This window comes from Arvicola amphibius, chromosome 1 (genome assembly GCF_903992535.2).
Source record: "Arvicola amphibius chromosome 1, mArvAmp1.2, whole genome shotgun sequence".
NCBI lineage: Eukaryota > Metazoa > Chordata > Mammalia > Rodentia > Cricetidae > Arvicola > Arvicola amphibius.
In genome coordinates this window covers 116,710,238-116,735,934 of record NC_052047.1, presented here as the reverse complement: position 1 = coordinate 116,735,934, position 25,697 = coordinate 116,710,238, and the positions used below count along the sequence as shown (strand labels likewise).

Genomic DNA, 25,697 nt, shown 5'->3' with positions numbered 1-25,697 from the left:
ACTTATCAGGACCTGGTTTCACCACTTACAAATTGATGAAAATAAAGAGATTTGGGTGCCTCTCTTTTGTTCTCTTTACTCAAACACACAGAATTCTTCACACACACACACACACACACACACACACACACACAGGTTAATCCTTAGATTAAGTGTATATTTAAGCAAACTACATTAAAAATAAAAAAATTGTTCTCTAAGATTTGGTAGGTACCTCATATAAGAGATTGAACAACAGCAGGCATTAACAACAAGATTGGCCAGCACAGATCTCTGTAATGAATATGCATGTTTGCCCCTTTACCCACTGTTGACTTGAGACAAGCCCTGCTCTTCCCCATCATGCAGAGACTTGACAACAAATGATACAGCTACCTCTCCCAGGACCCAATATTTTCTTTTCAGGATTCCCTAAAGATACTACCACCCCCAGACAACAGGAAGTAAATTTAAGAAGATGATGCCTTATAGTGAGGAGCTGCAGGCAGGCCTGCTTTTCGTGCCGCCCGGCTCCCAGCTGCCTGGCTAGCTTATGCCCCGAAATAACAACACACAAACTGTATTCATTTAAACACTGCTTGGTCCATCAGCTTCAGCCTCTTACTGGCTAACTCTCACATTTTGATTAACCCATATTTAGTAATGTGTGTAGCACCAGAAGGTGCGGCTTACCGGGAAGATTCTAGCCTACGTCCATCTTGGATGGGAGCTTCATTGCATCTGGCTCAGAGAGGAGAGGCATGGCGATTGCCTGAGGCATCTGCCTCACTCCCAGCATCCTGTTCTCTCTTCTCCACCCACCTATGTTCTAACCTATCAGGCCAAGCAGTTTCTTTATTAATTAACCAATGAAATCATCAAATAGATAGAAGACACATCTACATCAATACCTATATTCCCAAGAGGTGGGGTGGGTGGTTTTTGGTCTTTCATTGGGTTATATTTGTCATTGTTTAGGGGGATTGGTTATAAGTTGTTATTGGTAATGGTGAGGAAAAAGTTAAATAAAGGAAGTTAGATACAAGGTTCTTGCTTTGAAAAGAAAAAAGGGGGATATAGATATGATAAGACAAAAAGGTAGATTATTGAATCTACTTTAATAAAAGCAACTAGTTTTAAGTGTTTTACACTGGACTGGACTTTTGTATATTGTATGCAAATACTTTTATATATTGATAAATAAATACTTTTGTATAGTGATACAAATTTGAAATTTGTTAGAACATATTGTACATACATTTCTACTCTTGTTTTAGGTATTGTACCTATACAACTCATTTATTAACGTAATGCAAGTTTCTAGACTTTGAAAATTATTATTACCAACTGTTTAGAATAATAAGGAAATGCAGGTTAGTAGTTAATTGCCTATTACGACAAACGTAATCATATTAGGTATGTTTTCAAGGTCAAATAAATATATATTTCAGATAGACAGGTTATCTTCAAACAGTCATAGATCTACAGAATATGGCATTTAAGATGTCTTAATAGCATAAGCTCTTTTTTTACAACAATGAGACGTGTGCTCCTTGCAGAACCAATCTATTTCAGAGAAGATGGTGGGCATCAAAGAAACTCTATATTGAGTTTATTCTCTTTGTGGCAAAAGTAAGCCACTGGGCAAGAAAATGCCTTGCCTTGACTGTTAACAGTGTGCTGTCACACAAGCAGAACACACCAAAAAAAGAGACTACCAAACATTATCAAGAGAAAGAGGGCCAGCCTTTTGGAATATCCTACTTCACAGAAAAGTCTGTTGGATATGCTAGGCCTGTAGGCCAAAGATGGATGCCCCAACTTTGCAGAGGAAGGTTGGGTGACTATTCAGGAAGTTAGCTGTTTTTGTCATTTCTTACATTTTTTGGCTTGCTAGCACTTTCTGCTTACTCGGTTAATATTATTTCCTTCTTGGGTCTCTGAGGGAGATTAAGACTAGATAGTTATAGTTTTCCTTGTTTACCAGATGCAGGAAAGAAACTCACTAACGAGGTGTAAAGTGTATAAGGTTGAGAGATAGTAAAAGATAGTTTTGGATGGTAATGCAAGTTAAGACAGAAAGTAAATTAGGTACAAGATTTTGGAATCACCAAGATAGGATATATAATCGAGTATTTTCTCTGAATTTGTCAAATGCAAATGGACTAGACATTGTTGATGTACTTATTGCCTGTATATATTGTATATAGCTATTATATTTATTATATATAGTTTTTCTTATACTAGTTATAGCCTTTTTATTTTAGACAGAAAAGGGGAAATGTAGTAATATTTTATTTGTATTTTAATAAACAAAGCTTGCCTGAAGATCAGAGTGCAAAGCTATGCCACTAGAGGCCACTAGTGGCTGCACATACCTTTAATCCCTAGACTAGGAAAGACAGATCTCTGTGAGTTCAAGGCTATCCTGAGCTATACAAGATTGACCCAGAAACAGATCCAGGTGGTGGTGGCTCACACCTTTGATCCCAGGGTTTGGAAGTCACACACCTTTAATCCCAGCACTAGGGAGGTGGAGACAGGAGTGATATGGCTGGATGGAAAGAGGAATATAATTAGGAAGAGAAAGGAACTCACTAGAGCATGGAGTCTGAGGTTTGGTGGAGACACAGTGCAATCTAGGCAGTCTGAGGATCACCCCTTTAGTCTGAGCAATGGTAGAGATAAAAGGTCTCGCTAGTGGCTTACTTTTCTGCTTCTCTGATTTTCAGCTTTAACCCCTATATCTGTCTCTGGGTTTTTATTATTCATGTTACAGCCATGAGTAGCAAAATAACTCAAATGGAAATGTAAACATCATATATTGTGGTCTTGTACCTAAATGATAATTACCTAATGTTCCTGATGAGTGTTTGCACTTGAAGCAAATTAGCATTAAATTAAACAATTCAAGCCCAATGTCTTCTGCAATCAACTGCTAATATTAGACCATTTATGTCTGAGAATAATTTCATGTTAATGTCTAAACACATATATACAGTAATTACACCCCAGGCATATCTCGGGGACAAAGAAAAGTTGTAAGCATACTTTTCCCCAGCATAAATTTGGAAAAACAGATCTAAGTCTCCTGAAGAATCCACAAAGCTCTGAACATTACAATGTCAGTCTTTAATTCAGCTCTCATTTCACATTTGAGGAACCTGAAGAACACACAACTGACTTAAGGTCAAACATACATGGTTCACAAGAACTGGACTATGTCCCCATTGTGATAGCTAATACTTGTAGCCAGCCTAACCAGATTTTACATCATTGTGGAAGCACACCTCTGGATGCATCTATGAGTGTTTATAGAAAAGTTTAACTGAGGAGAAAAGTGGGGAGTCATCCCATGAGCTAGGGGCCCAGAATGAATAAAAAGAAGTGAACTGAGTATCAATATTCATGTCTTCTTCCTGACCAAGGACACGATGTGAAAACTGCCTCATGTTCCTGCTACTGCTATGCCTTCCCCATCATGATGGACTGCACCCCTCTTTCAACAGTAACCCAAAATAAACCCTCCCCTTTTAAAGTTACTATTGTCAATTATTTTGTCTTAGCCACAAAAATGTAACAAATACTTCCTATGAGTCTGCATTTCTACTTTGAAGGTTAACAGTCCCATTACTAATACGCATATGACCTTACTAGACTAGAAAATCCAGAAGCCAAAGTAAAAGTACCTTTCAATCCTACTCACAATATTCACCATGTCCTCGCCTCCATCAGCATCTAACAATCCGTGAACTCACCAGGCTCCCACCTGGAGGAAGAGGCAGAGCTGACCCAGAGCCCTTTGCTGATCCCAGGATTTTCCATCATGCTGTTGCCAAAGCCACACTTCCCCTGAACTACTTCCAGGTGAAATTTTTCCAGCATGTCTGTAGTATAGAGGTCTCCCCCAACTAATGCCTTTGTGTTCAATCCCTAAGTCTCTCCTCCTACTCAATTCCTTCTTCATCGGACTTAAAAGAGCTTTCTACATCACAGTCGACTTCCTGCCTGTATCCCCAGGAAAAACCTATCTATTTTGGTAACTGATACATACACATTTCTAAAAGTTAATTTTTGGAGAGTTTGCTTGTCATAATTTTGGGGTTTTTTGTTGCTTTCATTTTGTTTAGCTTTTTTTTTAGGAAATCAAAGAGAAACTTGAGCACTGTAGGATAATGTTTTTGTACACTGTAAAGATTTGTCACATGTATTGGTTTTATAAAATGCTGTTTGGCCAGTAGTCAGGCAGGAATTATAGATGAGGTAATCAGACTTAGAAAATTTTGGGAAGAAGAAAGACAGAGACACAGTCACCAACCAGGTACAGAGGAAGCAAGATAAGAATGCTTTACTGAATGCCTTACTGAGAAAAGATACCAACCCACATGGCTAAACATAGTCAAGAATTATGGGTTAATTTAAGTTGCAAGAGCTAGTTAATAATAAGCCTGAGCTAATAGACTAAACAGTTTATAAACAATATAAGCCTCTGTGTGTTTCTTTGGCATTGAATGACTGTGTGACCTGGCAGGACAGAAACTTCCATCTACACTGGAGACATTTCAAAAAGATGCTTCACTCTAGATCATAACAAGGGTCAAAGGCTGTAAACAAAATAAAACAAGACAGACTTACAAGGTCAGTGACAAGTACTTTCTTAAACAACAGACCACATATTCTTGTTGTTCTGAAACAACAAGAATAATAACAATGTCTTTAAGAACAGGAGAAAAGGGTGTGAAGGAGAAAGGATTCATAACATCCATCAGCTCTAAACAAGGCACCAGAAAGTACAGTGTCTTTCAGTTGTTTCTCAATCAGAAAGAATCAGTGAGCATCAGTGAAATCTATCAGAAGCAAGAGAAACCAAGGTGGCTAAAATGCATTTCTCAAAAGAATCAAGGAAAACATTGTGAGACTTTTCCTGGAGCTCTAGCTGGAAAGCATGCAGTTGGACAAAGTGAGCCAAGGAGTTACATCAAACCTAGACAGATGGGCAGGGCATAGTGGATTAAAGATAGCTATAGATTCCAATCTGCTCCTCCCAAAGAAGTCAACATTCTAATCACCCTTCCTTTGAATTTGATGCCTTGCTTGCCTCATAGAAGCCAGTGACTGGCAGGAGTGATGTCCCAGAACTTCCAAGATGAGTTCATAAGAAGCCTTGAGCAGTCAACCCAGACTTCTTTAGATAGTCCTTTGGAAGCTATAGAATGGCATGTAAGACATTTGAGAACCCAGGAGAAGTCTCCTGAAGAATCCCTATCTACACTCCCCCTGAAAACAGACTTATAACATATGTACATGTGATGGAAGCTGACTGGAGGTCACCAAACCATCTGCCAGCTGGACAGCATCTCCTTGAGGGACAGGAAATAGTAGTCACTCAGCTAAGCCCCACCCAAATCACTTACACTTCTGATCATGAAATACAATGAAAATTATCATTGGGGTTTTGTTTTTTTTCTTTAGCAAGGTTATGAAACAGGGGAATGTAACAAAGATCAGCATGGATACCCCAAAGGGTGAATGGACAAATGCCCTGATGAAAGTTCTGGGAAGTGAGAAAAGGAAACCATTTGTATCCTAAAAAAACACAGTGGAGAAATGTATGATTATGGGGGGATAGCACAGACAGACTGAACACACTTGACAGAACCTGGACAAAGTATCAACAACCCAGCATTGGATTAACTGTTGATCAGGGAGAAAATGTCTTTTAGCTGAGGATACCCCACTTAGGGAGGTAAATGAAGATAAGATGTGAGAACCAGAGGCTTCAGGAAGACCAAAACTTGGATGATTTCATTCCTTTCAAGAAGAAAAATATCCCTAAGTCTAGAAGAAAATGCTACACGCAACAAAACAAAAGAATGTGCCAGAAACCCATGGTATGTGAGAAAAGCTGCCCAGATCCGGAGGCCATATAAAGAGAACTGTATGAAAAGAAGAGTGAAGGCTCAGAATTCTGTGGGGCCTCTTTGGAAGTATTTGTGTATCAGCAGAAAGAAAGAGAACCAGGGACCCAGATTGCTCCTGAAAAGTAATGGTACAGCTGAAAGAAACACCACTGTTCAAACGTATAAAACGATGGAGCTGCAAGCAGTGTCTGGCTCCAGAGGTAGGTCGGCCCAAATGTGCCAAGGATCTGCCCGAGAAGGTGCCTTGGTGCAGCAAGAGTAGGAACCAGATGGAAATTCTCTGTAGGAGCAGGGGGGTCCCAAGTCCAAAGGATCTTCAAGTGAGAAGCAGGGGCAGTAACCATCACGACTTAATTCTATTTGTGTCTGTGATTTTGCACATTTTTATTTTGACAGCTCAAAATTTTCAGCATAGTATTATGTAATTTCCCATATATTATCTGTATTGACATAAAAATAAAAGCCCTGCATCAGTCATTCAGTTGTAGTGACTGTAATTTGAACATTAAAACAACTTAACATCATTTAAAATATGTGAAAAACATTTCTTTAACATTTTTATAACTTCTCATCATTAAATTTATATCCCCAGTGTACTTTCCTCTCAAAAATTTTCCTTAATTTATTGAATTTAAATTTTAAAGTGTTTTATTGATTACTCTTATGATACTCATTGATATTTTGATACTTTATTTTATATACCTTTACTAGAAGGTTCCAAGTGTCACAAACAGACTAACCTACATTTTTCCTGGTTGACTGACATCACAATTATCACCAGTACAGCTGGCAAACATGGAACAAATTTTGATTAACTATAAATCTTACAAACCAAAATTTTGTTGTGAACATATCTTGATGGAATGGGTATGTGAAAAAGTACATGCATTATAAATGGAATTGGTCCAACTGCCAGTAATTAATTTTATAATTTCAAGCATTAGATATTATATTCCTGCTATAAATATTTTCACAAAAGGCTTTAATTGCTTTTTTAAAATTCTGTGAAAAAAATCTAAAAAACAATCTAGTTACATCCAAAATAATCTGCATCATTTAGAGTCTTTGGCTCTTCTATGACACTTTTCTTTCCAGCTAATGTAAAAATCTAGGGATGATTATGAAAAATGACTGAAGGGAACTGCTTTCATTTGAGTATGCACTTTTAAACAGCAATTTAAAGATCTGATACATTCTACCGATCATCTCTTCGTTCTGATCCGAGAACCATACACTATTCCAGAATAAAATAGATAGGAAAGTCAAACTAACTGGAAATTCCCACAACTTGCCCCTTACCCCCAGCAGATCACACATTCTTCCATCTATCTGAATCAGAAAACCCTACACTGGAGAAATTCACAATGTCTATTGCCTCTCTCAACACAAACAGGCAAAATCTATGGGACTAATCATGACGGCCCAAGGGCGTTATGATGCCTGGATGGAGGTGTCCCCTTTGCTTGCTTTCCCACCTCCACCCCAGGTCTTTGGAGGACAGAGTATCTGGGATGTGCTTCCTCTGGAAGTAGTGCAAGTGCTAACAAAACCACGTGCGTCCCTGGGAAAGAAGACAAATGAACAGAGGAGATCTAGAAATAGATTTTCTTCACATGCCATGTGCTTGCAAGTCTCCTGGGAACCTGAGCAATGCAGTGCATCCTAAGTGGTTCGACGCTCACCAGCTCGAGTCACCTGAAGGGGCCAATACAGCCTGGGCTGTCAGGAGCACATTGTCCAGAGGGAGCAAGAACTGAGGAGATTCCACCACTCAGGACGGGGACAAACACATGCCTAGCAGATCCATATAAAATACTTGTAAAATTCCCGACTTTTCAGAAAGGAGGAATGTCCAAATGTCCTTCTGTGAAAACAGGGACATTTTTCTCCCATATATGGTAAATACAGCAGTAGCAGTACATTAATCTGCATTGGCTCTCTTCCCCTAGCAGGTATTTGTCCATATATGCTTGTGGCTGTGGACAACTGAAATACACACTCTGACTGTCATTCTGTCTAAGTCACATCCAAGACTATATTCTCTTTTCCTCAGCTGCAATGTATATTTAAGGCTTCTGAATGCCCTAGGGATGGAATCTAAGGACAAAATGATGCCTGGGTTTTCTGCCCTCGGGACAGAAAATTGGCCGGCTTCAATCTTCTTGGAGTGGAACATAGTAGTAAGATAACACTGAGACTGAGGTACTAAGTGTCTGGGCACTTCGGTTTGGGATGAACCGGCACAAGTAGATATTTCCCCAAACCCTCTCCCCATTATTGCACAAATAATCTGGACTGTAATTATGAAGAACCAGACTCTGTCTATGATGGTTAACTTTGGTTGTCACCTTGGCAGGTGCTAGAATCAGCCAGGAGACATACCTCTGGGGATGCTTGTGATTTCTAGATTCAGTCAACTGAGCTGGAAAACCCATCTCAAGTGTGAGTAGCATCATTGTAAGGGCTTGAATAACAGAATGAATAAAAAGAAGAACACGACTGAACACTAGCACCTGCGTCCTGACTGCAGACAGGGTGTGACCTCACTCACATTCCTGCTGCTGTACCATGATGGACCAATCTACAAACCCGAAGCAAAACAACTTCTTCCCTTAAGTTGCTCTTCATTGGAGTTTTTCACAGCATTGAGTAATGAAAATACTCCCCACAAGCAAACTGGAAGAACACTCTCCCGGTCGCTATAAGCAGTGAAAGTGAAGTTTGTTTTCCATTTGCTTTTTCTCCTATTGGTATATATATATATATATATATATATATATATATATATATCTCCTGGACTTCTCTGGCATGTGCACTTGGGTTATCTCTGTGTTGCTATTTAATCCCACTGCAGTCTCGCTTTACCTATATGGACAACATGGCTGAGCAGTATCAGAGAGTATCAAAGAGAATCAGAAACAAATTCTAGACCCTAGTGTCAGAGAATCTACACATGATTTCATGGCTATGGCATCTGAGCCTCTTAGAAGCAAACAGATTGTTGGCTATGATTCATAAAACTCACCATGGAGCAAGGATTTTTATTCAGGGCAATGGCTTCAAGAAGGTAAAGGGTGTCCCACAGACCTCTGGCTTCCCTCTGTTTCATCTGCCACCAGACTAATAAATATCATCCTTACAAAATAGTTAAAATAGTATCAGCATGCAATTATGAAATTATGACACTCCTGTTATCAAAATTACTGTTTTTAAGGTAGAGCATATTTCTAGTCTATAACATACAATCCAGAGAGTGTCACCAATTACCATGTGTTATTTCATTTATTGTAACTCAACCTATCGTAGTAGCAAAGAAAGCAAAGGTCAGGAAGATTAAGTAATGTGCCCAAGTCTGTAGAATGAGTTAGTAGCAGTCAGGATTTGAACCCTGACTTGGTTCCAAACCCTATACTTATCTTCTGCCTCCACTCCATAATGCCCACATTCAGGGATTTACAGCCTATTGAGAGAGAAGGAACTTATAAGACATTCAGCCCATCTCCCATCTGCTACCTCAGTCCTCCAGGCATTGCCATTCCACCTTAGCAATGGAACTTTCCTAAGGCAGCCCCTCTCACATTACTGCGAAGCCCCACTACTCCGTATGGGATATCCAGGAGATGAAATCCAATGACCCTAGTATACTTCCCTTTATGGATTTGAGTGTCCACTTCTAGATTGAGCATCTCCTTCCTCTTTCCAAGTATTCTTCAAAACCTTCATTGTCAGCACCTCCCTCCATTCTTGGAGCTTTACCTGAGTGGATGTGCTGATAATCATTGTCAACGTGACTAGATTTGGAATCACCCAGGAAAAACACCTCTAAGCATGCCTGTGAGAATGTTTTCAGAAATGCTTCACGAGGATGGAAGGCCCACCCTGACTGTGAGTGGTACAATTCAGTGAGCTGGAATCCCAGGACAAATAAAGGTGGGGGGAGATAAGCCAGCTGAGCATCAGCATTCTCTGCTCTCTGCTTCCCTCTTCTCAGATGTGAGGTGTTCTAGTTGCATGTTCCAGCCCCTGTGAACCCTGCCATGCCTTCCTGCCAAACCAGGGGCCAAAACAAGTCCTCTTCCTTTAAGGTGCTTTTTGTCAGGCTTTTTGCCAACGCAGATATTGCCAATAACTGATATAAGGCCCAGAACTGGACTTAATTATATTCCAGGATGAGTCAGGGCAATATGACATAATATCATATCATTATCACCCTTGTTTGTATTGCTTCACTGTTTATATGTGATTTTAGAGAGATGACTCCCACTTGCTATCCAGCATAACTCCATAGTGCCAAAAAACTATCTCCCAAATGCATGCTGTGAAACACCAGGATCCCAGTATAAGTAAACAGACTCTTAGCTTTCTACTGTAATCCTACCAGTCTGAAACAAACTACTCGACTTTCTCCACCATATATTGTTCAAATCATCAAGAGATGTGTGCCTTAGAAATACATAAACAAAACAAGTCAAAACTCCTTCTACAGGTAGCCAAAAGTGTTGTGAATGTAAAAGGATAATATCTGAGCAGGCCTGTGAAAATGTTTGCAAAGAGGCTTAAGAAGGATAGAAAGCCCATCCTGAGTCTGAGCAGTACCAAACAATAGGTCCTCAGGAAGATCTGCAAAGCAGAACAGGCATCATAGGTGTTCCTGTGCAAATAAAGAGGTTTTATTTTATTTATGACAAGACACTGGTTCCTGCATATACAAGTTCCAGGCGTAATAGGCTCCCATAGCATCCTAGGGAAAGATATTGAGTCTCTGGTTTAATAGCCATGTGCTTCCAACTCTGAACAACAGTGAGCCTGCCTACAGACAATGTGATTCTTGGAGTAACTACTGTCCTTCAAGGGAATTTGCTAAGAAGATAAGGATCATTCAAGATTTGGTGTAAGCATGGCAAGCTCAGGCTGTCGAGGACTTGTAAGACATCCTGGAGAATGGCAGAAGGGAATGAGGAAAATACCAAGGAAGGAAGTTACCAGGAAGAGAATAGCTATACAGAAACCTCAAGACAGACCTTTGGTGAGGGATAATTGTCTGTATTCTGTCAGTTATGTCAGTTATATTTTAAATAAACGCTGATTGGCCAGGCAGGAAGTATAGGTGGGTCAACCAGACAGAAAGTAGAGGCAGGGTGATGAGACAGGAAAATTCTAGGAAGGAGGAAGTCCATTCCTCCGAGTTCTGCCCAGATCACAGAAGAAGCAAGATGTGACCTGCCTCACTGAGAAAGGTACAGAGCCATGTGGCTAACATAGAAAAGAATAATGGGTTAATATAAGTGATAAGAGCTAATAAGAAGCCTGTGCGAATGGGTCAATCAGTTTATATCTAATGTAGACTTCTGTGTGATTCTTTGGGGCTAAATGGCTGTGGGAACTGGGCAGGACAGAAACCCCCAAAAGCCAGCCCTTGTGCTACAGAATCATGCCCACATGTACAACTGTATCCACTTAAAGCCTGAGAGAGCTTGGGAAGTAATTCTAGACAGAAAAGAATAGAGTAAAGCATGGCTTCTTGGTAGGAGCAATTTCTCAGATCTGCTCTGCTTGCTAGAGGCAAGCAAGTGCTCTTATTTAAGAGAGGCTTCCTCATTCAGCTTTAGCTGCAAAGCCTTGCAGCTCTTTTAAGAGGTCCTGCCAAAAAACCACTTAAATAGTGTTAATAAAAAGCTGACTGCATGCTTTTCGGTTTTCAGCCATAGCAGGGAAGAAGCTGAGCCATTTTAAAATGCCGGCTTTCTGGGCCATCCTGCCGGGGGAAACTCCAACTCTTTCATGCAGGTTGTTTGACTATGAAGCATTTGAGTGTGGTTTGTGAGCAGAATGCTGCAGCTTGTTCACTGGCAGGGACCTTGAAATGACATAGAGTTGTGCAATAAACGTGGCTATAGCTGGTACCTCCGCCATGAGGGTGGAATCTCACAAAGCTAAGGAATGGGTTGGATCCAGCCACCAAAGCCATGGCTTTAATCCTACCCATATTGCTTGGTAAATTAAAGACTTGTGTAGTCAGAAAAAGAGAGATATACAGTAAAGAGAGATTCAAAGATGAAGAAAACCTCTAAATGGTTTATAGTATGTTAAAATATATGCAGGCTTGAAAAAAAGGGTTAAAGTCCTTAAAATAAAAAAGATAGAAAGAAAGAAAGTAGTTGGTGTGGTGGTACAAACCTTTAATCCCAACACTTGGGAGACAAAGGTAGACTGACCTCTGTGACTTCAAGGTGTGGCAGCACACACCTTTAATCCCAGCATTGGGTAGTCAGAGATAGGAAGATCTCTGTGAGTTCAAGGACAGCCTGGTCTACAGAGTGAGCTCCAGGACAAAGATACACAGAGAACCTGTCTCAAAAAGTCAAAAGTTACAAGTAAAAATAAAAGAAATAGAGGTTAAAATAAAGCCAAATAAAGATGAAAAATACACAGAGAATCTTGATACTGTATGTTATTATGCTCTCTTTGAATTGTTTGAATGCTGAGGAAGGAGCAACAGCTGCTAAAAGATATTTGCTTATAAATGCTGCTTAATTAATCCAAGATAGGCATTTTGAAAATACCTTGGCTTCAAAATTGAAGTCAAAAGGTATTTTACTTTGGAGAGGAGATTTTGCTTTTGTTTCCACAGGAAATGAGAGGCTGTGGATTCATTCTGAGTTAAGAAAAATCAGATTTGATCAAGGAAGACCACTTGAGAAATCTCCGGTAGGAACAGATGGCCCAGACATCTGAGTTCTACATCCAGAACAGATTCAAGACTGCTGCCTGAGATGATCAAGACTTACAGGATACTCCAGTAAGGACTTGATTATAATTCTAAATTTTCTTTACGTCCCCATAAGATTATCAGTGTCCCCAACCAGCTGGAAGTAGCTTGGAATACTACACCCACATTCCCCCCAAAAATGGACTCTGGATATTTTCCTTTGTTTAAAAAAAAGAGGGGGAAGTGGTGCGGGATAATTGTCTGTATTCTGTCAATCATGTTTTAAATAAACGCTGATTGGCCAGGTAGGAAATATAGGTGGGCCAACCAGACAGGAAGTAGAGGTGGGCCGATGAGAACAGGAGAATTCTAGGAAGGAGGAAGTCCATTCCTCCAAGTCCTGCCCAGATCACAAAAGAAGCAAGATGTGACCTGCCTTGCTGAGAAAGGTACCGAGCCATGTGGCTAACATAAATAAAAATAATGGGTTAATATAAGTGATAAGAGCTAATAAGAAGCCTGTGCTAATGGGCCAATCAGTTTATATCTAATGTAGACTTCTGTGTGATTCTTTGGGACTAAATGGCTGTGGGAACTGGGCAGGACAGAAACCCCAACAAGGAGGACCTCATGTTATAGACCTTGTCACCCCTCCCTGAGAAACAAGGCTGAGGATTCAGCTATAACAGAAAAGCTGCTGACCCTGATCACCTGCCAGGCCAGCCATCAGAGATCTGGACAGTAACATCTCCTAGTGGCTGGCAGCTAGCCAGAAGCTTGGGAATATGGGGTCAGGAGCTCTTCCCCGAATAAACTCAGAATGAAGGACAAGTGGCATGAAGTTTGGCCTAGGAAGTCAGACGCATGGTCCAAGCCTCCGAAGAATCCTGGCCTTTCCCATGACTCTATCAGCTAAAAGCAGGAGAAACCCTACCTTACAGGTCCCTGTTAGAAAGAGACACTGTACCCTTGCTTAGCAATTCCTCTGCTAAGATGGGTCCCCAGGATTATAGGTCTTCTTCAGACATCAATACTTCCGTCCATCACACATTAGATTTTCTTACCAACATGGACAGTCATGTACAGTTTCTACACTGTGTCAGTTTCTACACTGGCACAGGTGTAGAAACAAGGCATGGACCACGGCGGAACTTGCAGGAGAATCAGGCCAGAAAGGCCTCAGTCCTGCGCAAAATGGGACACATGCAGGAAAAGAAGAGAGGAATCTCTGAGCTCATCAGAGAGGCCAGTATGGAGAAAATCAGACGTTTATTATTTATGGGAGGCTTTTCTTTGGTGGTGGGAAAGAATGATAAGTATGTGGCACAGTATTCCCGGACTATAAATAACATGTAAATAGCTTCCTAATGAAAACCTTACGGAGCCTGGTGCTGGGAGAGCTTCTGGAATACCAAAGCAGGGACAGGCAAATGATGTGCATTTAGCCCACAAGCTTTCCACCTGCTCTGTACTTCTTCTTAATTCGTTCTTGAAAAAATTTCGCCTCACGGACTAAATAGAGAGCAGGGAAAGTGAAGAGCTTCCACATACACTCTGCTGCGAACCGGTTTGTTACATCTGACAGACTACAGGGGGCGCCATGCCCTCCTCCCAGAAACAGACATGAGCCTGCCTAGAAGCAGAGGATGACCCTCCTAGAGTCCTCTCTGTGGCCAGGACTTCAAAAATGGCGTGTCTACCGCTTAAGTTATTCAGGATAATAAGGGCCCCCTGTGTGCTGTGACTAGCTCAGCAGAAATGATTCAGGGCGCTGGAAATAGTACCGGAAGATACACCAGGCTCCGGCACTACCTTGTGTGACTTTGGCTAAATCTTTCTCTCTGGACTCCAGTTCTCACATTTGGAAACTAGAGTTGGGTTAGATATTCTGGAAACCCCCGCTGAACCCCGACAGCCTCCACACAGATGCTGGCTGGCATGGACACTGGTGGTCTGAAGAGGATGTCTATGGGGAAAAGCCGTTTTGCGTTTTCTCAGCCTGGCTGAGTTACTGAGTGCCCCCGCCCTGAGGACCCCACCGTGTCCTCCGTCTCCCAGGCCACACTGACCTGCACTTCCCGTGTCAGAGCCAGCTCCAGTAGCTGGCCAAAGTGCTGGCCCAGCGCGCTCAGGGTCTCGCTCACACAGGCCTTCATTGACTTCAGAACATGTTCATTCTCCACCTGAAGGCACCTGGGAGGAAGAATAGCAGAGTGGGCCACCGGAAGGGATCCTTGGTTGGACTGCAGCAGTGGCTAGGGCAGACCTGGACTTTCTCAAGGCATGGTGTGTATAAACAATAGGCGAGATGAAAGGTGCAGTTCCAAGGAATCAGAGATTGGGATCTGCCAGCTTGATTTGTTCCCTGACCTCTTGCTCTACAGAGAAAGTCTGGAACCATCACATTCCCTGCTGCTGGGAAGTGCTAACACCAGAAGGTGGCAAAGTCAGACCTCTGGCTTCTCCCTGGGATGGTAAGCTATCAATGCGACCAATCGTCTGGTCTCAGCGGCGCCTGAGGTGGAGGGGTACTAGCTTTGGGGAAGGTAGCTAGAGCACAACACACCACTACTGCTCTCCCTGTAGCTTGGAAGAATCGATGCCCATGCATTAACAAGATAGAAAGGATGGCAATGCCAATAGATATGCTAACACGGAAGGGGTAATGTGGAGATCCTACCGCTAGACAAAGAGCTACAGGCAACAATGACTAGTGGAGAAGTATTGGCCTCTTCCTGGGATAAGGTTCTTGTTGACTGTCCAATCCAGAGTACGTCAGCCTTGACACCACATACACAGCACCAAGAAAAATGGACTCAGAATGTTGGACTTATTTACATTTGTGCATGCACATATGTACACAAATACACATATGTATATGTATGTAATAATAATAATCGAAATAAAAGATACTAAGTTCAGAATGGGAGTCATGAGAGGCACTGAGGGAAGAAAGGGATGTGGAAAGAAAAATGGTTTTATTTCAGTTTAAAACTTATTTTTAACAAGAAAAACAAAAAATTGCTGCCACAATATGATTTTTTAAAAAAGGCTTCCTCAAAGATTTTCTCACAGACAGGAAAACTAGAGGGGACTAGACTGACCTCCACCCTATGGTCTGAGAATCTCCTGCCCAGAAGAGGGGAAGACTCTCCAGCTTCCCACAGATGCCAAAATCCAGATTTGAGGCATGAAGGGTAAAGGAACATGTCGACACACACTCAGAGTGAGTCCATATGAAGTTAAGTGTGTATGTGTGCTTCTGAGTGTGAACTCATGTATGTTTATGATATGATATAGGAACAAGAGACTGTGGGCAGAATTCTGTGATCTTATGAGTGTGTGTTTATATGTCTGTGTGAGAGTGAGTGAGTGTCTGTGGACGTCTCTGTCTCTGCGCATGTGTGTGGAGGTGAGAGTTCACCTTTCACCTGACCTGGGATCTTGCCTTCACTTTACAGGCCATGGGGGCTCTCCAACTTTAAAGTAAACCTTCCCCCATTGTCAGCTTACCCCAAACAGCTTTGCACTAACGCCCAAGGCTCTCTCCTAACTTTCCCTTTCCCCAGGCTCTGAATATGGGACAAAAACCTTGTGGGAACATTTCATTCTTTTATTTTACTTTTTGGTTCTACTCTACAGTCCTTGCTGGCCTGGAGCTCACTAGGTAAACCACGCTGGACTTGTAGCAATCCTCCTGCTTCTGCCTTCTAAGCACTGCAATTACAGATATGCATCACTACACTGACTTCAAGATAGTCTGTCCTTTGAGGTTTCTGGGAATGGCTAGGAAAAAAAAAACTCCAGCCTACCACCAGCTAGTGGAACCCCCTGAGAAGATACCCTTCCTCCCAGAGCCAGGGGGCCAGCAGGCTAAGCAGCCCACGTGCACTTACCTCTCAGTGACCGCCGAGAGCTCAGAACATTTCTCCATGAGCAGCTTCTCTGCCTGTAACCGGAAAAGGTCATGTCATTCCATTGAGGACCAACTGCTGTGCTGGGTCCTCTGTGGCCTGAAAGTGAGGGAAACAGGCACAGAACCCAGAATGCACTGTGACCTGCGACATGGATAGCCAAAGAGGCCAAGGCTGGATGCATTGAGAGAGTAAGAAAAGGAAGCAGACAATTAGTTAGACTGTGAGATCAGCGAAGCCTTGGGGAGGAAGAGGCGTTGAAGCTGGGTTCAAAGAAAGGACCAACACCCGCTGCCTGCACAGTGAAGGAAGAAGTTTAAGGTGAAAGAGAGAGAGAGAGAGAGAGAGAGAGAGAGAGAGAGAGAGAGAGAGAGAGAGAGAGAGAGAGAGAGAGAGAGGGAGGGAAGAAGGAAGGAAGGAAGGAAGGAAGGAAGGAAGGAAGGAAGGAAGGAAGGAAGGAAGGGAGGGAGGGAGGGAGGGAGAGAGAGAGAAAAATCCCAATGAGGGAGGTGGGAGTTCTGTGGTTCACTTTTGACTGTGGGAAGATTCGAATGCATTTGGAATCAGAAAGGCTGGGTCTGTCTGGACCTCCTTCACGTCATCCCCTGCTTAACGTGGGATAAGTGACTCAGCCTCTGAGTTCACCCTCGCAACCATTAAACGGACGTGATAATACTAATCTTTTCAGTCAGCTGCGTGATAAGTTTTACCTGTCATTATTCGGTCATCCTCCCAGGATAAATATTACTGTAGTCACTGAGAGAAAGCACTAGAGCAAGGAGGAGTCTAGTGACTTGCCAACGTAGCAAAACACAGACTGATCATTGAAGCCACGCATCCTGTCCTAGAGCTCTTTCTGCCCACAGTGGGCGTGTAGATTAGAGACATTTGTGGACAGAAAACACCTGCCACAATGCCTTGCACAATATCCATTAAATGTCCTCACTATCCTTCTCTACTTTATTACAAGACAAGAGAAACCACTAGCCAGGAAAAGTTCAGACCCCAGAATACAGGAAGGCATGCCCCCACACAGCACCCACTAGCCCTATCTTGGCATGGCTGACCTGGCCCATTTCCTGTGAGGCGGTCCTGCTGATGGTGCTGTACTCGCTGACCATGGAGCGTGCATGGCATGTCAGACGCACGCTCATACTGTGCACACGGGCCCAGCGGTCCTGGGCCAGCTTCTGCCCGATCCTGCGAAGCTCTGTGCTGATGACCCAGCCCCGCTTCAGAAGCAGCTGTAGTGGATCTCCTGGGCCAGGAGCCCCTGCTAGGATAAGGTCACCTTGTGTGTCTTCCTCCAAGCTGATGGGCTTTGCCTGCAAGACGCACATGCACTCACACTCGGTCATGAGCTTCAGGTCCTCCATCCAGCGCTGGACCGAGTCCACCTGCATGAAGGGTAGCCTGCAACCAGGGAACAGTGGCAGGGTGACGGCCAACACTCCACCTTTCCCAGAGAGTTCCCATCCCAGGCCACCGATGTTGGCGGAACATCTAGTTTAAGCTCAGCACCCTTTCTCCAATTCTCTCCATAATTTCTCATTATCATCGCCCAACAGCTAATAAGATGGAGACACAGTACACTGAGGGCAGGTGACCAGACTGATCTATGACAGGCCATGACTCCTGATAGAAGGTATCCAATTGCAATGGCATGAAGTGAGCTGTTGCAGACCTATGTGGGCATATTGTGGGCATGTTCTTAAAACAATATCTTCTAGAAAGTTTAACAATGAAAATAGTCTCCCAAAGAAGCAGAGACAGCAGTGTACACAGACTATAAGCAGAAAGTGAAAACAGCAACTAAGATATGATAATCTAGAGAAAATCTTCAAAGGTAGAAGTCCTAAGCATTTTGGGGAGGTGGCATCAAAGCTTCTTCCCTTCTGTCTTTCAACTTTCCTGACTTCCGGTTTCTCAATAGTTGTGGATGTAAACTTGTAATGAGCCAGATTAACTGCATTTACTCAGTAATTTCAGACATTAATAAAACACTCAACACACTGTGAGTTCATTGTATTGAGTGTCACGTGTATGTCAGGTACTGCGGGGAAGCTGACACAAGGAACTTTGGGGCAGCTTAAAGGAAGAAGAGGAGTGGGGAGACAGCAGGAGAGCTCGCCGTCATCCCCCAGCATGGCAGGACAGTTGATTACAAGCTCAATAGGCCATGTGTGACCTATACACAAGCTGACCACTGGGATTAGCTGCTCACCGCTTCTTGTGTGGATACAAATGGGACTAGCCACCTCATGTCCCTGTGGCCACGCTTCCACCATGAACTGAATCCTCTCAAATCATAAACCAAAATACACTCTTCCATATATTACTTTTCTCAGGCATTTGCTAACAACAATTAGTTAGATGTAACTAATACATCTCCCAGGCAGAATGACAAAGCTTTGGCACTAAGCTGCATTAATCTGATCCTCTTCCTATGCTGCCAAACTACGCCAAGAATCATAGTAACTGGAGCTATCACCTACACGTTGTGCTAATGGTGGAACTTGGGCTGTGCAGGAGAAACTCCAGGACCACTGGGTTCCAAGAGTTATGCCTATTGCCTGTTAGCTGCAGAACTCTGTCTGAAACACACAGGAACACAACTAGGCAGAGTTTAATCTTCACTCTCCCTTATAGTTAAATGTCTTCTGGGAATTGAAAGGGGGGTGAGGCTGTCTTTTCAGACAGAGATCAAGGCAAGGTGTTCTCAGAGGGGAGGGCTGTGTAAACACACTAAGGCAGAAGTATATTTGAAATATGATAGGCAAAGGGACAACGCATCAGTCCCTTGGGTTAGATTTGTACATTTGAAAGAGCAGGATCGGTGAGGCGACAGAAGGCCAGAAACCTGGCCTTGAGGGTAGGATCCAGACATGACTGCTGAAAACCCTGATACTCTGTTGAAGGGTGAAGGGGCAGTACAGCAGAATCGGAGACTGAAGCAGAGTTAGGGACCACGTTCCAGGGCCAGCTCTCAGTATACCACCTTGAGATGAACATGAGCACTGGATCTTCTGAGTGGAGACAGTCTTACCCCTGGGTGGCAGGGTGTGTTAGCCAGCTTTCTGTGGCTGTGACAAAGCATTCAGCATGCTCACAATGAAGCAAGACCTGGTTTTGTTCATGGTTTCAGAGCTTTCAGTCCATGGTTACTCTGCCCCATTGTTTTGGAGACATTTCTGAGGTACGAAAGCCTCTTTCAAGGTCCTTGTCCCTACAATCTCACATCCTCTCACTAGGCCCTACCTCCTATTCTTCTCAGCAGCTTCTCGGGCTGGGAGCAAAGTGTTCAACAAAGGAACCTTTGGAGAACATCTAGGAGCCAAATCATAACATTTGTCAAACATGGGGAGGCATTGAAAGAACATACTGCATGCTTGGAAACATAGATGTCCATCCTAGACTTAGTCTAGTAAGAACACTGCACAGGAAACAGGCCACATGAGGCTCTTGCTACATTCTTGAGACAGAATCATCAGAAGTTCACGGTCGTCTTCGTCTACGTTCAAGGCCAGATGAGACTACATAAGACTCTCTAAAAAGAAATAAATGATAGAGACTAACAAAGCTAATTGAGCAAGAGACTAATGGAATAAAGAATACAATGGGTACAGAAGCCTCTTGTATATCTGGAAGAAAGTCCAAGTCACAGATAAAGAATAGAAATTTATTATTCAAAAGTAGTCACAATGAAATGTTCAAGGAAATGAGCTGAGAACCAAGGATTTTTCTATTCAAATAGAAGATGAAGAGGAATCCTGAGCTCCAGTAGAAAATGTATTCTTGGGGAACAATCCTTCAAGAGCAGTTAAGAAAGAGACCTGGAGCCGGGCGGTGGTGGCGCACGCCTTTAATCCCAGCACTCGGGAGGCAGAGACAGGCAGATCTCTGTGAGTTCGAGACCAGCCTGGTCTACAAGAGCTAGTTCCAGGACAGGCTCCAAAGCTACAGAGAAACCCTGTCTCGAAAAAACCAAAAAAAAAAAAAAAAAGAAAGAAAGAAAGAAAGAGACCTGGAGAAATGGCTCAATGGTTAAGAGCACTGACTCCTCTTGTAGAGGACTCGGGTTCCATTCCTAGGATCCACATGGCAGCTTACAGCCATCTGCAGCTCAAGTTCGAGGGATCTGATGTCCTCTTCTGACCTCCACAGGCACTGTGCAAGCATGTGGTACACAGACATTCATGCTTGCAAAACACGCACACATATAAAAATCATTAAACAAATTTTAAATGGTCAAGGAAAGGTTGGGGTATACTTTTGTGGCAGAGTACTTGCCTACCATGCCCAAGGCCCTGTGTTCAAACCTCAGAACTGAAGCAAAGACTATTACTAAGATAAAATCATGAAGACGTTGACTCTGGTTCGTTGGTGTAACGAATGAGAGAAGAGTCAAAGACCAGACCCTGATATGTGACTGCACTAACAAAATGAGTCCAGAAAGGAACTTGGAAGAGGATGATGAGCTCTGATTGAGACAGACAGAACTCTAACAGACTCTCCGTTTCTGCTTTTCAAGACGTTCAGTCTTTCACCGCCCTCCATGGGTCGTCCTTCCACATATGCAGATGTGTGTTCCACATGTTCTCACAGAGGCCATCTGAACATCCATCTTCCTGTTTAACCATCATCCACATAGTGCCTGTGATGTGACAGGAAGTGAGATCAAACAGCAAATAAAACAACCAGCATCCATCCCTTTATGGAGGGAATGTGATAGGCAGGAAAGCAAATAATAAGAACAGAATAAATGAGAACTGTGTGGTGTTCAACAACTGATCGTTTCTTCTGGAAAGGGTGAGGCAGAATCAGAGAAATCAGGAATGCTACTGTGAAGACAGAGGGGTCAAGGACAACAGAGGGGCTCGGTTACCTAATCTGGACTCGTATAGGGTCGCAAAGACTGAACAAACAATCAGGGAGCCGGCATGAGATTGACCTAGGCACTCTGCATATGTGTAGCTTGGCCCTCTAATGCAACTCCAAACAGTGGGACCCTATTCCTCATACTGGGTTGCCTTGCTCAGCTTTAATATATGGGGAGTTGCTTAGTCTTCCTGTAGCTTGATATGTCATGCTTCATTGATACTCATAGGAGACCTGCCTTTTTCTGGATACTGTCGGGAGAGGAGGGGATTGGGGGTAGGAGGGGTAATGGTGGAAAGTGACTGGGAGGGGAGGGTGGGGGAAGGCTGTGGCTGGTATATAAAATAAATAGATTAATTTTTTAAAAAAATTAATAGAGTGCTCCTGTGAGACATAAGTAAGTCATTGCCATTTTCAATGAGTGGCTATGGCATAGCTTCTTGAGAACATAAATCCTGAGCAGACTCTCCCAGGAGGCAAGGACGTGATAAAATATGGAAACTGAGTGATCGTGGCAGAGGAAAGAGCTCAGGCAAAGGCCCTGGAAGGGAACTGCTGGGGAGACAGCACAGCTATAGTGTATGGGAGAAAGATGAGTAGGAGGTGAGCTCTGAAGAGAGACTGGCCAGCACGTCAGTGGCTGCTGAGGCAGTGTAAACACTTTGGATTTCGCTCTGAGTAACAGAGTGCTTCTTGGATCCCCCAAGGAAAAACATCCCAGTGTCATCTGGGACCCTCCCCTCCCCAGCTCATGTGCTTCGCTATGACCAAAATGGTCCAATGGGGAAACCTAACTCCCTCTCTCCCTTCCCCGCTCTCTCTCTTTTTCCCTCCCACCCCCTCTCCCTCTCTATCTCTCCTCCTCTCCCTCTCTCTCCCTCTCTCTTTTCCTCTCCCTCCCTTCCTTCCTTCCCTCTCTCATCAAAACAAGGATAGATTAATTTAGAATGACCTAACCTCTGTGGTGCAAAACTATATACTGTTTACTAGACAGCCAATTTAAACATAATAATTTATGCAATGGGTTATAAATAATTGACAGTGTGGTTGGGGTTTTAACTTCCAACCTTCTGCCCCAGGCACTGGTGGGGTTAGAAAACGCCTCTACCGCATGTTGCTTAAGTTTTCCCCTGTGCTCTTTCTGAGAGTCCCGTGCTGAGTGGCACCAGCATGAGTCTCTGCAGGGCACTGGGACAGTCAAGTCTCTAATTCTGCATTCCTATCCACACCTAGCTACCAGGTTAGCTGAGCGCCTGCCTTTGTCACTCTGCAGTGCTCAGACGACATGATTCCCCATGTACCACGAGTGCATCTGTGCAGTGCTGGGAACATTAGTGAGCTCTTCTTTACCTGAGAAGACTGTACAGACTCCCTCCATCCACCCATCATGTGACAAATGGCCTTCTGTCCCCTCTGCTCTTCTATGCTGCCTCCCGTCTCCATGCACTGACCTTCTTCCCCAAGCTAAGTTTTTACCCCCAAATTAACCAGAAACTCCCAAGTTTATTATTCATTCTGCCCACTTAATATTATGCCATTTTTTTCATTAAAATGCTTGGCATAACACGGTAAAAGATCCTGGATAGGCCCAGGAGTCCTGACAAAAGGGAGTGGTACCCATCAGCAACCTGTGTACAAAGGACAAAGCAATTTGTGCACAGGCATTCTGAGGTATACAGTACTCTCTCAAGAAATAAGCAACTTTGAGGGTATCTTACTCCTCCCTCCCCATTTTTTGTAAGACCTAACATAGTTTCCAACAAAACAGTTTCAAGGAGAAACTATTCTCTGCATCCTATAATAATTAATAACAAATATCAATCAACTTGACAGGATGTAAAGTCACACCCACCCCCCAGGAAAAACAAACTTCTGGGCTTGTCTAAGAGGAATTTGCAAGATTAGCTCAGTGGAGATGGGAAAAACTACCCTAACTGAGGGTAGCACCCTTCTAGGGACTGGAATCCCAGAACACACACAAAGGGGAAAGCAAGCTTGACTGCCAGCACTCACCTCTCTCTGCTTCCTGACTACTGATACAATGTGACCCCTGCCACACATCCCTGCAATTATAAGGTGAACAGCTGTCGCAAGCCCTGCTGCCATGGCTTCCAGACCATGCTTGTACCCTCAGACTGTGAGCCAAAAGAGCCCTTCCTTTCCTCAATCACTCTTGCCGGCCATTTTACCACAGGGATTAGAAATGTGGCCATGTGGATACCTCCTGCACACTGAGCTCCTGTGATCTCTGACCTGTATTCACAGGCATGCCTTAGCCAGTATCCTCACTCAGAGGGGTCCCTATAGTGGGCTGATGACAGGGCTAAGAATTGGGTCCAGGCTCAAATAATAAACAAACAAACAAACAAATAAATAAATAAATAAATAAATAATACACAAACAAAGACAGACAATTCTCCAGCATATGTCTCTAAGAAAGTGAAACAGTTTTTTGCTTATTATAATATAAAGCATATTACAGGTATACTACACATTCCTACAGGTCAGGTAGTTACAGAAAGATCAAACTGTACTATAAAGGCTACGTTAAACGAACAGAAAGGGATGAAAAAGACTCCCAGAAATAGATTGCATAATGCTTTATTAACCTTGAATTTTCATAATGCTAACGAGATGGGAACAATGGCTGCAGAGAGACTTTGGATAATAGAAAAAAACTTCTGAATTAAATCAGCTGGTGTATTTCAAGGATGTGTTGACCTCAGAATGGAAACCAGGAGATGTGCTACATTAAAGAAGGGGTTTCTCTCTTGTTTCCATGGGAGAAGAAAAGCTACAGATACCATCAAAATTAATCAAGATTTGAAAAGGATAAATCTCTTGATAAAGATAAATGACAGCTCACCCACAGAGGTGACAGTCCTACAGGTTGTAAGAAAACCAAAAAGATTGGAGCAGGGTTCTGATCTTCTCTTTGCAGGAAAATACCCATCTTCAAGGAGCTGAGAGATCTTGGACATTTAGATGCCTAAAGAAGAAAAGATAACTATCCAGAAAGAATCACCAAGCACAAAGAAATCTGACTTATAGTACCAATATCCTCTGCAGGGTAAAATTTTACTGCCTAAACATACATATCTCCCTTTTTCTCAGTAAAACGATAGTTACGACTCACTTAAAAATCAAAGCTGACTCTGAAATTGGACAGTGGATCTTCTTCTCTAAATCCAAGCATATTGTTTAAGGAAAAATTTAGAGTTTCTTGCTCATATCAGGAGCCACCTGGTGTGAGACAAAAGGAAACTAAAATTCTTGAGACTAAGGCCATCAAAACCCTGCTTCCAAAAATTCTACTTCTCCTCATACCTGTTTTCATCTCTGTGGAACCTTTTTTTGAATGCATGTCTATCAAAATTTAAACTTTCTGTTTTGATATGATTAAAGTTTATGCTTTCTACAGTGAACAACAAATTTTCCTACAGTAATATCTGACGTCTCCAGAAAGAATATGGGGCCCCACAACAGTGATTCCACTGGTTCATATGATGCCAGTCCACTGATAGCACCACTTGAAGATCGGCTTTGAACTACAAACTGCTCACAACAATTTCAAGATGGCTAGCTGAGATGACCCAGTCTCACAGACTCCTCTAGGCAGGACTTGAGACAACCCTGCACTTTCCCATGATGCAAAGGCTGAATGATACAGCTCCCTCTCCCAGGGCTTGGTGATTAGCCCAAATTTTTCTTTCAGGATCCCCTAAAGATACCTTTGCCCCCAGGAAATAAATTTAAGATCATGATGCCCACATTCCCAAGAGGTGGGTGGATTTTTTTTGGTTGTTTAATGGATTATGGATAGTATAGATATGATAGGATTAGAGGGTAGATTATTCAATCTACTCTGAGAAGAAAAAGGGAGGATATAGATATGATCAGATGAACAGTAGATTTAATAATCTACTGAAAAGAAAAAGGGTGGATAAAGATATAAGATAAAACAATAGATTATTGAATCTGCTCTGAAAATAAGGGAAGATATAGATATGACAAGATAAAAAGGTAATTATTGAATCTACTTTTAAAAAGCAATTACTAGCTTTAAATATTTTACATTGAGTTGGAATTTTGTATATTATACACAAATTTTATATATTGATACAAATTTGAAATTAATTTTTTTCATACATTTTAAAATTTTGAAATACATTTTAAATTTTAAAATTAATTTTGTACATACATTTCTAATCTTGTTCAAGGTATTACACCTATATAACTCATTTAATAATGTGATGTAAATTTCTAGTCCTTGAAAATTATTATTACCAACTGTTT

The 25,697-nt window shown here is 42.5% G+C and overlaps 1 protein-coding gene across 2 annotated transcripts in view; it reads right to left on the bottom strand.

Moving 5' to 3' along the window:
• Insc (INSC spindle orientation adaptor protein) overlaps positions 1–25,697 on the bottom strand; it is a 113,052-nt gene that overhangs the window by 47,416 nt on the left and 39,939 nt on the right. For both annotated transcript variants that reach the window (XM_038331381.1, XM_038330620.1), the window contains 3 exons: positions 17,591–17,936; positions 16,506–16,558; positions 14,679–14,802 (listed from right to left, as the gene is read on the bottom strand). In XM_038331381.1, the coding sequence (XP_038187309.1) occupies positions 14,679–14,802; positions 16,506–16,558; positions 17,591–17,936 (523 nt within the window). The remainder of the gene's footprint in view (positions 1–14,678; positions 14,803–16,505; positions 16,559–17,590; positions 17,937–25,697) is intronic.